The sequence below is a fragment of the Motacilla alba genome, chromosome 3 (assembly GCF_015832195.1).
Source record: "Motacilla alba alba isolate MOTALB_02 chromosome 3, Motacilla_alba_V1.0_pri, whole genome shotgun sequence".
NCBI lineage: Eukaryota > Metazoa > Chordata > Aves > Passeriformes > Motacillidae > Motacilla > Motacilla alba.
This window is the reverse complement of record NC_052018.1, coordinates 11,783,995-11,801,232: the sequence shown is the minus strand read 5'-3', so window position 1 is coordinate 11,801,232 and position 17,238 is coordinate 11,783,995. Positions and strand designations below refer to the sequence as shown.

General features: G+C 40.6%; 2 protein-coding genes across 4 annotated transcripts in view; one reads left to right on the top strand and one right to left on the bottom strand.

Moving 5' to 3' along the window:
- VSNL1 (visinin like 1) overlaps positions 1-12,537 on the top strand; it is an 86,852-nt gene extending 74,315 nt beyond the window's left edge. For both annotated transcript variants that reach the window (XM_038130812.1, XM_038130814.1), the window contains exons 3-4: positions 9,637-9,852; positions 10,768-12,537. In XM_038130812.1, coding sequence (XP_037986740.1) covers positions 9,637-9,852; positions 10,768-10,965 — 414 coding nt within the window. In that variant the 3' untranslated portion in view covers positions 10,966-12,537. The remainder of the gene's footprint in view (positions 1-9,636; positions 9,853-10,767) is intronic.
- Positions 12,386-17,238, bottom strand: part of SMC6 (structural maintenance of chromosomes 6) — a 39,895-nt gene continuing 35,042 nt past the window's right edge. Inside the window, exons 28-29 of one of the 2 annotated variants that reach the window (XR_005256194.1) lie at positions 16,578-16,784; positions 12,386-14,657 (exon numbers count right to left, since the gene is read on the bottom strand). The gene's annotated coding sequence lies outside the window, so the exon portion shown is untranslated. Of the gene's footprint in view, positions 16,785-17,238 lie in introns of both variants that reach the window. The other variant, XM_038130811.1, reaches the window with a different exon arrangement.

Genomic DNA, 17,238 nt, shown 5'->3' with positions numbered 1-17,238 from the left:
GAAGTCTGATTTATTTAACATGTTTACCAGAATACTTGGAGGGGGTGGAGGAACAAAAATCTATTACTCATATTCATTAATCAGTGTGGAAAAGTAAAAGTTGCTCCCCAGTGTGAGATAGTTGCTATAATTATAGTGCTGGGCAGTTCACATTGCATCATTCTACATTTTTGAGTGTGTTTTTGAGGTAATTTTTGTTAATGGGAAACATTGATTATGATACATCCCTCTAGTTATGCTTTGCCATGTCTATAAATAGATCTTATATTTTGCTACTTGCAATTTTATTTAGTTGGACTTCCAGGTTTATAAAAATTTTTTTGTAAAAATGATGGGGAAAATTCTTATCGATCTGATTTTGAAAAGAAATTTCATTCACCACTCCAGTGAAGATGTCAGTTTTACATTTGTTGGGCTCAGAATTTTATGCACAACTGAAGTGATGCAGGGATCTTCAGCTGGTCTGGTGCACAGAGGGAAACTTAATCCAAAGGAAAACATGTAGCTACATTAAGCTTCTCTGATAAATAAAGCAGCAAAGAATAAACATCGGGGAAGTGTATTGCTTAAGTGCTTTTTGTTGTGTCTTCCTTAGAGATGACTCCCAATTATGTTATTGAAACTTTGGGCACTGTAATGATGTCAAATAGTGCATGCAATGAGATATCCTGGTGTTGGAAGAGTGGGCATGGATAGTAGCTTTCTTTTAAGCATGCATATTGATGCTTTTTTTGTGAGTATAGTCCTTCTCACTTTTTAGAAAAAATATAATTTTAAATTAAAGGTAACTCATTCTTTCCAGATTTTAGAATTTCTCTTATACTATCCCTTTTTATGGTCTTATTGCATTCTAGTGTTAAGTTTTTCATAGAGTAAGTATATAAATAACTATAAGATCTTGCAGGAACCAAGTGGCTGCTTGAACAGAAGAGGTTACTCTATTCATAGTTTTTTTGCATCAGTGGTAGTTTAACCATGAGAAAAAGAAGCTGAAATTCAAAGTTACCATGCACTGAAGGATTTAAGGTTACATCAGCAGGCAAATGCAGGAGAGGAGGCACTCTCATTTGCAGTGCTCTAAGTCAACAAGCATCATGTTCCAGTTCATAGTTTAGGTTTATGGATTTCCCTAAAATGAGCCCTTGTGATCGTGTCTGATACCTGGAAGAGTGGACAAACCCATAGAAACCCACTGGAAGCTGATAATACAAAGTTACCGTGATAAAAAGTTACAGAGGAAACAGAATCTGTGGGTAATTTTCCCTCTCTGAAGATCCAGTTCATGGAATATCACAAAAATCAACATCCCCCCCAAGAGCTGATTGGAGTTGATTAGGATGAAATCTGGGAGGAACTCTACTCTGTGGCATCACACTGTCTTCTTGAGCTGGCCTGTTCCCTAAAAAGGAAACACCTTTGGGATCCATCTAGTACTGAGTATCACTAGTATCAATATCCACATTTTGTCTCCATTGGCTGAGCACAGCCAGTACCAGCACTGCAAGAGCATGTTCAGGGAGATGGCATCTCTATGTGAAAGCAGTTATCCATATGGCCCACAGGGAGATTTTCTACATCTCTTTCTACAGAAAGAAAAGAACACATATGATAGGAAAAAAAAAATAAAATTGTATATGATGAGCATTTTCCCTTCTTGCACCATTTTACACAGGGAACAAGAGTATGATGCTCCTTTTTTATGATTCCAGACATCCTTTGAAAGTCTTTGTTCAAGACATCTTCCCTTCAGGAGAGCTGGTCTGTGAGGCTAAAGCCAATTGTACCTGAGAGCTCTCATTGCTTGAATACCTGTGGTTTATTCCAGGCCTGCCCGGGCAGCTTCTTAATTACCAGGAGGTGACACAATGGGTTGCACTGCTCCTGTCTTCTCTCCCACCCTTGTGAAAATCCTTTCAAGTCACAAATAAATGTTTTCCAGCCTCCTTGCGCTGTATTTTCCTCCTTCTTATTTGTTAGGCTTTAGGTGTTATCCAAATGCTGCTCAACCAAGATTCCTAAATACTGTGACTATCAATAACAGCAATAATAACAGTTATCCATGTGGAACTGCAAATGTGCACAGGACTTCATGTAAATAAAAGTGGGTTTCCTTAAACATCAGTGAGTTCAACAGTATTGTCCCATTTCTAAACAAGAACTGATTTAGTCCATCCCCTTGATCTGTGTCTCTGTACACATATAGATTCTCTAGGTGTATATATAGATATAGATGCATGATCCCTTGCACCAGAATGCTGGCATTTCAAGGTTTTTATAGCCTGTTGGGCTTGGAAGTCTTGGCCTTGACCTTTGGAAGGGTTTATGTTATTTGAGAAGGATAGATATGGACAAAAATACATGATCTTGGAAAGCTGTCTTCTTAACACTGCACTGTGGTAAAAGAGTCTCTTTTTATCAATAGTAGTCTTCATAAGAACAGAATTGGAAGGGTTACAGAGGGATGAATCTCATAGGTCAGAATTTTTGCGAGGCTACCTAAAACCTATCTGCTCTCAGGTTTGTTGCAGAAGAAAAGCTTTAAGACACACCTTGCAGCAGTTAAATATGCAGGCCTGATTTTAAATTATTCAAGACTTCATTTCAGTACAGTTCCTCTGTGAATTGCTGGATTGCTTTCGAGCTCAACAGCGAAACTAAAAGTCAATAGGATATGCTTAGGGACAACAGGGAAAAAATGACCACACCAAGTTGTTGCCCACCTGTCTCTTCTGTATTATGTCAACTATTGCTGCTTTTGCTTCTATCCGCTCTTCCCTTTTGGGATCCATTCCATTCTCTTACCTCTTCTCTCTTTTGGGAAGTATCAGTTCTCTGATAGGCCCAGCTACAGCCATTTTCTTTCTCTCTCTGCAGTTTCCCTTCTGCAGCACCAGGCTATAGCAACTCCCTGTGTAGAGAAATTTTAGGAGGACACATTACATAAGTATATGAGACAGTCAGATATTTCAGGCACAAGTATTTTTTTCTGTAGTTCCATCTGTATATTCATGAGATGGCTGTCTCAGACTTTAGTGACTTGTGTTTCAAATCTCTTTTTGGCTGGAAATGGCACTTACTGATGCTTCTATAGCCCTGTTCTTTTGGGAAATATGCACTAAGGACTTCACAACACAGCACGTGTAGCATTCAAGTTAATACTCTGAACCTTGGGAGATAAATTCACTGGGGGAAAAAAACGTCTCTTTCAGAAATGAAAAGAAGTCAGATGATCTTTACTGGAGGGGAGAGGAGAAAAAAAAAGGAGGGGAAAAAAAGGATATATCCCAGTGTATCCTCCATTTGGTATGTTCCCAGATTCCTGGAGAGATAACTTGGTGTCAAGAAAACTGAAGCTGTAATTGGGCCAGGACAGAGCCACAATACAGCAGCATCCTGATAGCCCTGTGCTGTCGCTGACCTTGGGGTACTGGAAGACTATGCCAAACTTAAAATAAATAAAGTGTTCCAGTACTGCTGCTCGGTTAAGGAAGATCAAAAAGAAGTAGCATTTAATCAGTGGTAGTTGTGGTGTTAAGCACTAGCAATACTAATTGTTTGGATGAGAATTCTCCCTGAAGATTTTTTTTATTAGCACTGAGTAATAGCTGAGCTGCTAGTGTATTGACCTATAGCACTACCACAGCTCAATTAAGTTTCTTATTGTCCAAATCTAATCAGAGAAAAGCTGGGATTGAAAATCGATTCATTTCCTGCTAGTTAATGACTAATTCCCCACAAATGTGAATATAAAGATTAACTTCTCATGTTGAATGTTTTTTTAGAAGTAGACCCTGCCAGATGAGTGTTTGTGAAGAAGAAGCATGGCTCCTCTTTTCCCATCCATCTTCCTCCAATCTCTTGGAGTATTCTAGCTATTTAGAGTCTTCTCTTAGCCTGTGGTTTGTGCTTATTCTCTGGTCTCTTAACTCATGTCTTACACAATTGAAAGGAACTATTGATAATTCATTGCTATTGATAATTCATGGTCAGCTCCTAAATTCTCAAATATTTCTTCTCCATAGTCTTCAAATGAGCATTTCTCTGGTGGTTAAAAGACCTGCAAGACAGAGCAGCTTAGTCCTTAACCATAATGTAAGGGCTAGGCACAGTCTTTGAGGTCTGGGTGAGACACAAACTCTTTGCTGATCCCACTTCAGCCTGTACAAGTTGGGAATTTTCCAGGTGAACCAACAGAAGAAGTTACATTTCTTGGTTCATCGAAATACTTCTTTATGTAAAGAACTAACAGCTGTTTATAAACTTCCTCATGTGTCTCTGCATGCACACGTGTTCACAGCACGAAAGCTACTGAGCAGAGACATGAGCAAACATCCATGAGGTCTGGCAGCTCTCCCCAGTTCTCGACTGTGACTTCTACTGCTGCAGTATCTGAAATCATCACAAATGGTTTTTTGTATTTATCCTCCCAGTGCACCTCTGAGGTGGGGACAGCTTACAGATTTACACATGGAGAACTGAGTCCTGATTTAGATTTAGATTTAGATTTAGATTTAGATTTAGATTTAGATTTAGATTCTTTGGCAGTCCACAAGAGTATCTTCTCCAGAGGCTCAGCCCTGTGGTTTAGCTGCTGCTAGAACTACAGAGCCACAGCTGTGGATGGTCCCTTCTCCTTGGGACCCTCTGGCAGACTGAAGCCAGGTGTCTGGGATATTTCTGCCTTAGGTGGGATGTTTCTACCTTATACTACAGATGTGCTGGAGAGTGCAGCAGTAGGTCTCTTCCAGAACAAGGACAGATGTGTGGCTGTGTCTTTTTGTGCTGGCCTAGTTCTGCCCTTGTTACATCAGTTTTCATTTTTACAAAGAGGTGGTGGCAGGGACAGGCTGCAGCCCTGCAGGTCACCCTGGTACGAGAGTGGCACAGCCTTCCCAACAGGTCCTGGCAGTCACAGCCTGGATTCCTCTTCCCCTTCTGGTGTCTTAACACAAGTGCAAGAGTACAGTGCATTGTAGTAAATTTCCTTTTTTTTTTTTTTCTAAAGGAGACAGCTAAAGAGTAATCTGTTTTCTTATCTCATCAATTCCCGTGTTGTGCTGCTGGCAGGAATCCAGAACTTCATCTTCTTGGAAAATTAGCGAGGAGAAATGTTGTCCCCATCATCATAGGCATTGTCCCCAGTGAGCTCAGTTCTGAGGAGCTGTTAGACCAGGATAGACCAACAGCTATCTGCATCTGGGTTCAACTTTAGAGGTTTGCTATTAAAAAGTACCTGTCTGAGCTTCCAAAAGCAGCCAAACTTTCTGAGTCTCAAAGTGCTCATGTTCTTCACTTTCAAAGTTAACGTGGATGCCTAGCAGACTTACAAAATAAAACTCTAATAAAGTAGATAAGAAGAGTAGGTAACTCCTTCCTAAAGCATAACAGCATTAAATGTTTAAGGTTTTTCCCATGAGAGCAAACTGCTTGGCTTGTTTTTATGTGCTGGCCCTTGACAATGGTTGTTCTGCTCCTTGCACTGGCTGTGCCCCCTCATTCCCCTTCTCTGCTTCAGCTCTCAGCAGAGCTGGTAGTGCAGAGCCTCAGATGGGGCTCTGATAGGGGAATCAGCAGCTGCTTCTTCCATCCTCTCCAAGACTGGGGTACAGAAGCCCTGTGCCATCTCCTGCTTTCCCACCTCCTGTTCTGTGCTCCAGCTCCCACACCAGCTCTGGAAGCTGTAACCTTACATCAGTGACCTGGGCATGTGTAGGCAGCATGCCCTGCTTTCTGTACACTAGTGAAATTCTAGTTTTCTCTATTTTATAGCAGAATTTCCCTTTTAATAAAAATGCATCCCAATATCCCATGATAAAACATCATGTGGAAAAAAAAGCACTGCTCAGGCCAGTCTATATATTCAGTCAACCCCATCCTATTAAGGATGGAGAGACCTTTTCTTTCCTAACCCCTCTCTATCACTGGGGAATTTGGGGAAGTCAATTTTGAGGGTCTTTTTCTTCAGCCATGCTAAAATTTTGTTTTAGCCACATGCTAAAATTTTAGCCATATGCTTTAGCATATGCTTCATGCTTTTGCAATAATTCCCTCCCAAAGATGATCTGAATGAATTGATCACTGGGTTGCCTGTGAACAGCATTGCTTCAAAGAGGCTAAAGCAGCTGCAGCCAAGCAGATAAATATTTCCAGGTATTTGATCAGTTTCCCCAAGAGTTAGGTACAATTTGTAGGTGTTATTCACTAGCTGTTCTGATTCCAGGACTGATTGAATGCCCTGAAACACCAGACAAGTGTCCAGAAACACAGTGGGAGCTAAGAATCTGTAAGACAATCCTCATACAAAATTTAGAAGCAGATTAAGGGATTTTTTTTAAATCTTCCTTTTTATTTTCTTAATTGGCAGTTGGCTGTAGAGATAACACTGTTCACACCCCAGCATGTTGATCTAACTGGTTGGAAAATACACAGACCAAGCAAGAGATGAGTCCTAGAATGGTTTGGGTTGAAAGGGGCCTTATAGATCATCTAGTTCCAACCTCCTGGCATGGGCAGGGACACCTTTCTCTAGACCAGGGAGGCCTCTCACTAGATGAGGCTAGAGAAGCAGAAACAAAGGAATGAACAGTCTTGGGTCACCCATGGAACTGGCTGGTATTGTTGGTCTTGATTTTTGGACAAAAAGGGTAAATCAGGAGACAATGCTGCTGCATGGAGTGCCCTTTCTAGTGGCAGGTTGCAGTAGAAGGGAACTCGTTGCTTTCAATTGTAGATTGATCAAGGCTTTGCGTGGAACACTGAAAGCTGAAGCTGTATCTGAAAATCCCAGTTATGTTTCTTTATTATTTTTCTGTGCTCATGCAAGAGGCAAACTAAACCACCCTCCTCATATTCCCTCTGACAAAAACTTGGTGTTTGTCTTTCAGAGATCCCTGTCTCCCATTGTCACTTGGCTTAGTCTGCTCTGAAAGTAGTTAAAGCCTGTGCCTTTATACTTTGCTAAGGCCTCACTGTGTTTTAATAGTCAAAAAATGTTTTACCAAAGCTGGCATCTTTTGCTCTGTAATTGTTTTAGTTTTCTTTACTTCATGTCTTATTTATGAACAGTTTCAAAACAGGCCAATGGAAATCATCAAATAGGTTTTTAAACAAGTTCTGACAATGTTTTTGGGTTGTCCTGAGCTAAAAATAATACAAATCAGCAGGTACAGACTGGAGAACAGTGCCTTCAGTCCCTAAAGGATATTTTATTGCATTTACTCCCTACAGGAATACAAATAGGAAAAAAAAAATAAAACAGGTGACAGTTCCATATGATGCTGTAAAGGCCAAGACTTAGCTGAGCAGTGCCACTGTCTTCTTCACCTAAAAAAAAGAAAAAAAAAGCGTGGTCTTTAAAATTAGAAGGATGTTTTCCCGACTGTTACATGAGGCTAATGGTTTGGCCAGCAAAGAGGTAGGCACAGCTTGTTGATGCTGCTCCCGTGGGAGACTGAAATACATGTTCCAGAACAACTTAAAAATGGTCTTCAGCATCTCCAGCCACTGACCCAACCGAATTCCCCGCTTAGTTCTTGGACTCTTAAATGTTTTTGGGTGTCTGACACTTCTTCACCTTTTGTGTAGGTGCTTTTCTGTTGAACTTTTTGTTCTTTGGTCTCACCAGTATGTTTGCACCATTTCTGTATTTTGGTTTTCTGGGCAGTGAAAAGAACAGTCTCAGTTCCCTCTGGGTATTTACCTTTCTTTTATAGAGACTGTAGAGAGACAGTCACAGGAGCAGAGATCAGGCAGCATCCTCAGCAGCAGTCAGCTCTGAGCAAAGCTACTTGGAAAGACTAAAATTTTGAAGTGTTTTGTTTTGTTACACGTGTCATAGGATAGTGTCATCAGCACAGATTTAAAAAGCAAAAGATTTGTCCTTTCAGCTTTGAACAGCCAGCAAACTCTCAAGAATAGAAGGTGGGGGACATGAAATTCACAGTGGAATGCAGGCCATGAGAGCCATTTCTTAACATCTTAGCAGGGAACTGGAGAAGTGCACATTCTACACATACACATAAAATTAAATATCACCTATGTTAACATTTGGAGCTGGAACAGGGATTGGAGGGGGGGCTGGGTCATGGACAAGAGGAAGCAATGAGGAACCTGAAAATAACATTTAGGTTTTGGATAACATTTGCAAATTTTGTTCTGACTCTGAATGCCAGGCTGTGAGCCCAAGAAGCCTTTCCATGGAGGGAGCTTTCCTTGCTTTGATAAAAGGTTGAGGTTGTCACTAGAAGAACAATTGAGCAAGGTCTGGTAACTGCAGCCACTGAAATCCTAAGTTGTATCAGGGAACCCAAATATCTTTGTATCTGTTGATGAGCCCAGGCATGATAATTTTTAATGGCCAGAAAGCAGAAAGTACAGAAGGGTCTGCAGCAGCACCTCGACCTCCCCATCAGTTATGATTATCAAAACAGAAATAGGGCTTGGGTTGAGTACAGGCACAGAAGTTACATTTTCAGGAGGAGACAATACCAAATGCTCTTTCACAGAAAACAGAAAGTTGAAAGGAAGCTTTCAGGTTGAGACCCCTGTGGAACACAGCAGTGGCTCCTGACATGATCCACATGGCCACAGAGTGCAAGCAGCTGGCTGAGCTCTTAAGTTTTGCATTTTTAAGGCAAGACACAGCTCTGGATGGGGAAATGGAAAATTGTAAAATGCAATTTCACTTCAGCTGTCACTGAAGACTTTCCTTCACGCTTACATTATAAATGCAGTACTTCATAAGAATTGGAATTTTAAAAAGAACAAAATAAGATGGCTCTCATATGGGGAGTAATGCATGTTTATATTTTAGGAGCAGGAAAACCTCCATGAAATTGTGCTGGGAATATAATAACAAACATTGTTTGTGTATGGTCCCTGCACTGCAATAACACTTCAGCACTTTAAAACTCCCTTTCCATAGGGGTGTGTTTTCTTGAGTCTGGCCCACAGAAATAACAACTACCTGCTCAAATGTCTTGAACCATACATTTCCTGAGGGGAAAATATATCATCTGAAAACCTATATGTTATATTCATTTAAAATACTCTGTCAAGCTACAGTCAATGGCAGTGTTCACTGAAGGATATTGGGATATTAAACATGAAAAGCACTGCACTGTTTAACTGAATCTGTACTTGAACGCTGCTTTGCAGAATGGAACATATGTTCATGTGGGCTTTTTATGCTACATGTGGATTATTTTTTTTTAAATAAATGAAGTTATATAACAACAATCCCACACATATACTTGGTTGCAACATTTCAAGGGCTTTAAAATTCTCTTAGAATGCACCCTTGCTTCTTTATTTCATAGTCAAAGACTATTACACACAATCTACCATTTACACTCAACTTCATTTTAAGATTCATCTAGTTAATTTAGCTTTAAAGTAGCATTATATATATATATATATTTGTATTACAGCTTGTGGAAACCTGAGCAATTTTTGTAGAAATAGGTTTTTAATAATCATTCCAGTGTAACTGTTAGGGAACCATACATTGCAGATCCTCAGTTTCCCACAAAGCTCATCAGCCACTCTTCATAAATGCCTCACTTTGGTGTTTTGCAGTCACGTATACAGCTCTCTCCTTTGCATTAACACAGTTCTATATATTATTTTATTTTGCAGTTCTTTCCATATGGAGATGCTTCTAAGTTTGCCCAGCATGCCTTCCGAACCTTTGATAAAAACGGAGATGGGACCATCGACTTCAGAGAGTTCATTTGCGCCCTGTCCATCACCTCACGAGGCAGTTTTGAGCAAAAGCTGAACTGGGCCTTCAACATGTATGACTTGGATGGTGATGGTAAAATTACAAGAGTGGAAATGCTGGAAATTATAGAGGTGAGATCAATATGACACTCAAAATGTCACAATGTTAATAAAATTTGATTCCTTGTTCACACAGACTTTAGATTTTAGGCTCACCAGAGGCTGTACGGTACATTAAATGCACATTCCACACTTCAGTCCTGCACTGACTGGTGCCCAAGTGGTACAAGCACACTCACATGTTTGTTAATAGATGTAATCTTGGAGGATTGCAGAGACTACATATGTGCATATAAGCTTTTAAATATCCTGAGATTTTTTTTCCCCTGATGAATGGATTAATCACAAGAACAGCACAGGATTTACAAAGCCTATCTCAGTCACTTGACACCCATGAAATTATTGAACTGTAGCTCAAGTAGCTGAAGCCTCACTGGAGATTAACTTCAGATGATTACAGAAATTTACAGGGATAACAACACGCAATTTTAAGTGAGCTCTCACAGATGGGCTTTAAGATGACCACAACTTGTAAGAGGAAGGATAAAGTTTACCACCTTCGTCATCTGCCGGCAACTTGCCACAGTAGTTAATACCAGATTGTGCCCACATGTACACACAGAAACCTTTTTAAGGGTGGTGACTACTAAAACTAATTATTTAGAATTTATGTGAAATATTTCAACTGAACAGAGAGTAAGTTACAAGAGTTTTACATTGTGAAACAGGAAGCCAAAGAAATTCATTCTGGGATGCAAAATGTAACCATCAAAATAAACCTACATCTAAAGAAAGTAAAATATAGTGTTCCTTGTTTTAAGTATCTGGACTTTGTATGCTAAGAAAGAAAAGCAAAAAAAAAATCAAAAACTAATCTTTAGAGAAACTTGCAATCATTTTATTGTTAGAACATATTTCCAGAATTTGATCACATCAAAAATCAGATTGAATTTCATGTTGAATTTTCCATTTGGTTTCTTTCCAAAGGCCATCTACAAAATGGTGGGCACTGTGATAATGATGAAAATGAATGAGGATGGCCTGACGCCTGAGCAACGGGTAGACAAGATCTTCAGTAAGATGGATAAGAACAAAGACGATCAGATCACACTGGATGAGTTCAAAGAAGCTGCAAAGAGTGATCCGTCCATTGTATTACTCCTGCAGTGTGACATTCAAAAATGAGCTTGTGTTCAATGCGTCATAGACTGCACAGAAGTTTAATGTTCCATTCAGTTTGCAGCTATTTCCACACACACAAAAATTTGCTTGGACTACCTATAAATGGACTTGCTTCTTGTGTTTGAAACACTTGTGTGCATGAGAATGTCATTTGCTAAAGAATTTTAAAAGTATATATTATAAAAATAAACTGCCACAACGTGATGTGTGCAATGTCATTTCATAACAACCCTCTTCCTCTGAATCCTGTGCAGCAGGCCTGTGCTGCAGTGAATTATATTATTTATTGTTCATGTTTTACTGATGCTAGCTCTGTGTCTCCTAGACTGAGTAATGTTAGTGACACTGAATTCCCATGGTAATGTTAACTGTTTATTATAAATCATGTCACCATTCTGCTGTAAAGTAGTACTGGACAGACAGAAGGGAAGAGCCTCTCGGCTCCCAAGTCTGGTCCACACGTGCTTGTATTGTCAGTGGATATAAATGTACTTCATTTGCATGCCTTTTAGGTTTGCCTTAATTCTTACCTCATTTGCATCCCTTCAATATGGAAAGAGCTATGTCAGAGGAATGCAGTATATAAAAAAAAAAAAAAGAAAATCCTGCTAAAATTAACCCTTTAATTAAGAATATATATATAAATATATATATATAATGTTTAAAATATTGTTTTATTGCAAGTTTAAAGGTTTTATTGGAAGTGTATTGATCTTTGCCAGAATTTTCAAAAGCTTCCACAGAGGTTGCAATATATATGTCCCAAAATAAATTTATAACATTTGACCTTTTCCCCTAATTCTTATTTCATGTCTTCAGCATGGTAATAAAAAAAGAAAAAGTTCAATCTCTTTAATTATCTGTCACTGCACACTGGGAAATACGTATTTCATTATTGAAGCATGAAAAAAAACTACTTTACACTCTTTCACTGCAAGAGTCATATTGTACAAAACCAAAAGTTGTAGTTCTTGTATTTCAGGCTGGAGCAGCTGTTGATGCTCTAAGATGCTACTGCTAAGATTTACCAGCACACCTACTAAACCTGTGCTGATTTTTAAGCTGTATAAGTGAAATACAGTTTATTTGCTCAGCCTAAACCTGGTTTTTAATGTTTTTTCCCTCCTAAAGTAAAAGACTTCCCTCTTACAATCTGACACTAAACTACTCTGCGTTTAATATAAACAGACATGATGCTAAAAATCACTACTGATAAATTACCCATGAAGTATGATGATAAAGGAGGGATAGTGAGGAGAACCAACTTCCTTTTCAATTCTATGTGCACTAATCAAGTTTCTCTCTATCCTGTGACAAATTCTGCACAGCCTTAGGAAAGAATGAAGAACTGTCAGACTGCACAAACTGCAGATGAAAAAACTCCCTATGCCCCATTTCCCTGGTGCTTTAAACAGTTGGTTGCTTGCTGGATTAAAAGGAAAAAAGAAAAAAAAAAAAAAAAGCAATCTGAACACCTTACAATTGCATGTTTGATATTTCTTCCTTACCTTATGAAGAAACAAGACCGTACTTTTAATAGCTAAAAATCAAACAATAAAAATGACACAAACCAAATAATTCTCTGTATTTTCAAATTTAAAAAGCAGAGGTCATCTTAAAATTAAAGGGAAAAGAAAACAAGTAACAAAAAGCAGTGTTACACAGTTTGCTAAGAGTTGTTGTGGGGGGGCTCACAGAATCCATGGCTGCCACAACCACAGCCATACTGTCATTTGGAACACACTTTGTATTACAAACAGCAAACACAGAAACATCAACTACTACAATTTCTACACTAGAATTTTACTTAGATTATACACATAATAGTCTCAGCAAATTAGGGAGAAGTATACTTCATGCGTTTGGCCGTAACTTAAAATACACCTTCTAGAAATTGCATACTTCTGAGAATGATATGCCCACATTGAATACTTCTCAGATTTTATGCCTCTGGTTTACATCCATGAGAAGCAATTTCTCATTCTGTGTTTCCCTGCACATTGAATTTATGTAGCTAGACAGGCTCCATTTACTTTAGTGCAGCATTAAGCAATGCGCTGCCATCCAAAATGGCCAACAACTCAAAAACACAGTCAAACTCAAAAATGTAACATCAGCACTGCAATCTTCCCTCTAGGTAGTCACTAGAGTAAACTCTGTATTTAAAGAACCAAGAATATGATAGTTTGGAGACCTTAGTAGGATCACTGCAAAAATAAGTGCATCAATGCAAGGGCTTCAGTAATAGTTCATTCAGAATTAATTCTCCACCATGAAAATACACTTATAATAGTTATACAGTCAAGAACACATCTTCATCAAGTACCGGGGTAGATTAGAATAAATACAAAGTACTAATTTGAATGAAAGACCAGAATTGTTGCCACCTCCTCCAATATTTCAAGTAAGTCTATAAAAGCTTGGGAGAAAGCTGAAGTGTTAGCTCTGCAGGAATGCATTAATTTCCCTTAATCTCTTTTCTCCACACAACTCATTACAGAAGACTAATGAAGATAAATGCTTTACTCTTTTCTGCCTCTGCACTTTTGCCTTTTTTTTTTTTTTTTTGGATACTGAAGAGAATCAGGAGGAAATAATGCAATGCCATTTTATCCCACACTGTAGAAGGGTCTAAAACCTACCCCAGTTTCACCATAAAATCGAGTCAAGCTCAACATGAGGCTCATGATCATGTCCTAGAATCAAAGAATTGTTTGGGTTGAAAGGGACCTTAAAGAGGATTCAGTTCTAACCCCCTGCAGGCACATCTTGCATTAAAACAGGTTGCCCAGGGCTCCATCCAGCCTGATCTTGAGCACTTCCAGAGATGGGGTGTCCACAACTGCTTTGGACAACCTATTCCAGTGCCTCATCACTCTCACAATAAAGAATTTACTCCTAATATCTAATCTAAATCTACCATCTGTCAGTTCAAAGCCACTCTCCCTTGTCCTGTCACTGCTGGCCCTTGTAAAAAGTCCTCCAGTTCTCTTGTAGCCCCTTTAAGTACTGGAAGATGCCATGATGTGTTTCTGGAGCCTTCTCTGGACTCAAGAGATGAAACTCTCAGTTTGTCCCCATAGCAGAGGTTCTCCAGCCCTCTGAGCATCTTTGTGGCCTCCTCTGATCCTGCTCCAACAGGTCCATGCTCTTCCAGTGCTGAGCACCCCAGACCTGGGGGCAGTACTCCAGGCAGGATGGCACAACAGCAGAGCAGTTGAATCGCCTCCCTCAGCCTCCTGGTTCCACACAAGTTTTGCCAAACATGCACTTTGTAAGGTACGCCCTAGTACCTTCACATAATCCTAAAGGTGTAAGTACCTTGAATTATGGAATTATAGAATTGTTCAGATGGGCAAGGACCTTCAGCTGGAAAGATCTCTTTCCCAGCTCCCTGCTTGAAGGAGATGCAGGAGTCTCTTCAATAGACTCCAAAAACTTCCAAGGACAGAGATTTTACAGCCTGCCTGTGTAACATGCCCAAATACCTCTTACCTTCATCATGAACAATCCCTCCTGCTTTGCTCAGCCAGAACCTCCCCACTTCACTCGATGACCGCTGTCTGTCTCTTGCAGTGTGCACATTAACAAAAATCCTGGTCCTCTTGGTCAGTAACCTCCTCACAGCTGCCAGGAGTCTGCCCATTACCCTGGGCTGCCCGAGGTCTGCCAGGAGAGACAAACAGACTCCGTGCCTGGTGAAGAAGAGCACAAAAAGATCCCTTCAGCCCCAGCTGTATCGGTGTACCAGTGGAAGCTTCCCCAGTTACGGATGACACAGCACAGAGCTCACTCCCCTGCAGCTGCTGGGTCACTGAACGGCTGTGTCAGAGGCCTCTGGACAGCGGGGCGTGCTGAGGACAGAGGTGGCTGCGTAGGGCACAGGAGTGCCTGATGCCTCTCTGAGAGGCTGGGGCTGACAAAAAGTTCTTTTGCTGGAGGTGTGCTGTGGTTGAGGAGCTGTCGCCCGGTGAGGGGGCTTCAGGAGGAAGGGAACAGGCTATGTGGCATTCGAGTGAACAAGCAGCAAACAGGTTATTTACAGAGATGGCACAGCATCAAGGCTCCCAGGAGTCTCAAACCTCCATTGTAGTGGAGCAGCAGGTGGACTCAGAACCCTACAGGGTAATTTGTCAAGGGTGTTTTAATCAAGGGTCTGCTCAAGATGAAGGCTGGTAGCAGGTCACTCCACATATTGGGAGGAGGTTCCTCCTCCTCCTCCTGAAAACAAGCAGGACTGAAACCTTCTACAACAGGTATGAGGCTGTGGAACAAGGCCAGAGGATGAGGTGGGCAAAGATTCTACTGGGACAGAGGGGCCTCCTAAAGCAACACCTCCTGCATCAAAACCTCCTCTGATAACAGGAAAAGGAGGGCAGCAGTAATAGGAAACTCTCTCTACGGGAAGGGAGGTGAGGAAGGGCCTGATATGCAGACCAGACCCAACTCATGGGGAATTCTGCTGGCTCCCAGGGGCATGGATAAGAGAAATTACTGGAAAACTCTCCAGTCTAGTAAGGCCCTCTGTTTACTATCCACTATTGGTTGTTCAAGCCAGCAGTGATGAAAAAACAAAGAGAATTCCAAGGACAATCAAAAGAGACTTCAGGGCTTGGGTTGGAGGCTGAAGAATCAGAAGCACACGTAGCAATTTCCACAGTCCTTTTGATAACATGGAATATTGACAAGAATAGGCAGATCCACCAGGTCAACACACGGTCTCAAGGCTGGTGTAAGCAAAAAAAAATCAGTTCTTTTATACCATGGGATGATCTATTGAACACCTGCTCTACTGACACCTGATGAGATGCACCTACCTCAGAGGGGAAAAAGAGCTCTAGCACAGGAACCAGCAGGGCTTATTGAGAGAAATTTAAACCAGCTTGGAAGGAGGAAAGAGACAAAACCAGGCTTGCCAGTGGGGAGCAATGGCATGGTGTGCAAGAACTTGAGAAAACTAATGGGATTCCCTCCATCTCCTTCAGGTTTTTTGGCTGCAAAGCACCACAGCTGAAATGTTTCTATACCAATGCACACAGCATGAGGAACAAGACCATCTCAAGTCTTAGGCCCAATCCCAGAGATTTGGTATCACTGGCATAAGTGAAACTGTGGGCTTAGTCCTGTGATTGGAGTGCCCTGTTGGATGGTTACAGGCTCTTCAGGAGGGATGGGCAGGGCAGCAGTGGCCAGGGTGCCACTCTAAGTCCTGGCAGGGATGGAATGTATGGAGCCTACAGCTGGCAATGGCACAGGTGCAAGCCTCTTAAGTAAGAATCAAGGGACATACAAATAATGCAATGTCATCTTGGGAGTCTACTACAGACCTCCCAGCCAGGATGATGACACTGAGGAATGGTCTCTGAGGAACTAAGGGACACTTCCAGCTCAACTTCCCTTCTCCTTATGCAGGACTTCAACTTGCCAGAAGTCAGCGGGGAACGTAACATGGCTGATGGGTCCCTTACAACTCAGCATTTTTTATGGATCCATGATTCTGGAAGGTGTATGTCCTTCAAGTCTTACCTAGCTTCCATACTTTAAAGAAACCTACAAGTTTAATACTGTGCTCCGACTGAAAACAAATTACGCTACAAAGTCAGGTTAAAACTTACGCTGCAATAAGGTTTTATTGAGGAACTGCTATTCAGTAAAAAATGCAGAAACTGCTGAATGTCGTTCTCTGAGTAGTCTCAATGGCTCTTGTAGCCACGTAACATTAAACGACAACAAAAAATCCCCCAAAACAGCAACAAAAAAGAAATGCAGCTGAACTCTAAAAAGTGGGGGTTTTTTGAAGAGTTGCCAAAAATTTGAAGTTCCTGGAGAAAAAAAAAGAACAGGAGAAGAAAAAAAGGTTAATTTGAGTGAGTTTCCAAAAATCTGGTTCTTCTTTCTCCCTCTTATCCCCAAATGCTTGCAATATCTAAACAAATCAAGTTTAAGTACTCTGGTCCCAGGGAAATATGGAAGGGGAGAGAGGGCAGGCAGAGCCAACGAAACACAGCTCTACAATGATGTAGAAAAGTTAATATATTATTTCCCAAAATTCTTATTCTACTTCATTCCTATACTTTGGAAAGACTTGTGTCTCTTCAGTTTATTATAACAAAATTAATATTTAGAGACTTATTCTGTACCCGGAAACTCAACAGTGTGTGAGAACCAGTTCACTGGAATTAAGAATCTAGGTTTATAAAGACACAGCTTGCTAGGTTTTGAAAGCTCAAGTGCAAAGACACTCAAACTCATTAAGGAATGAGACACTCAAACTCA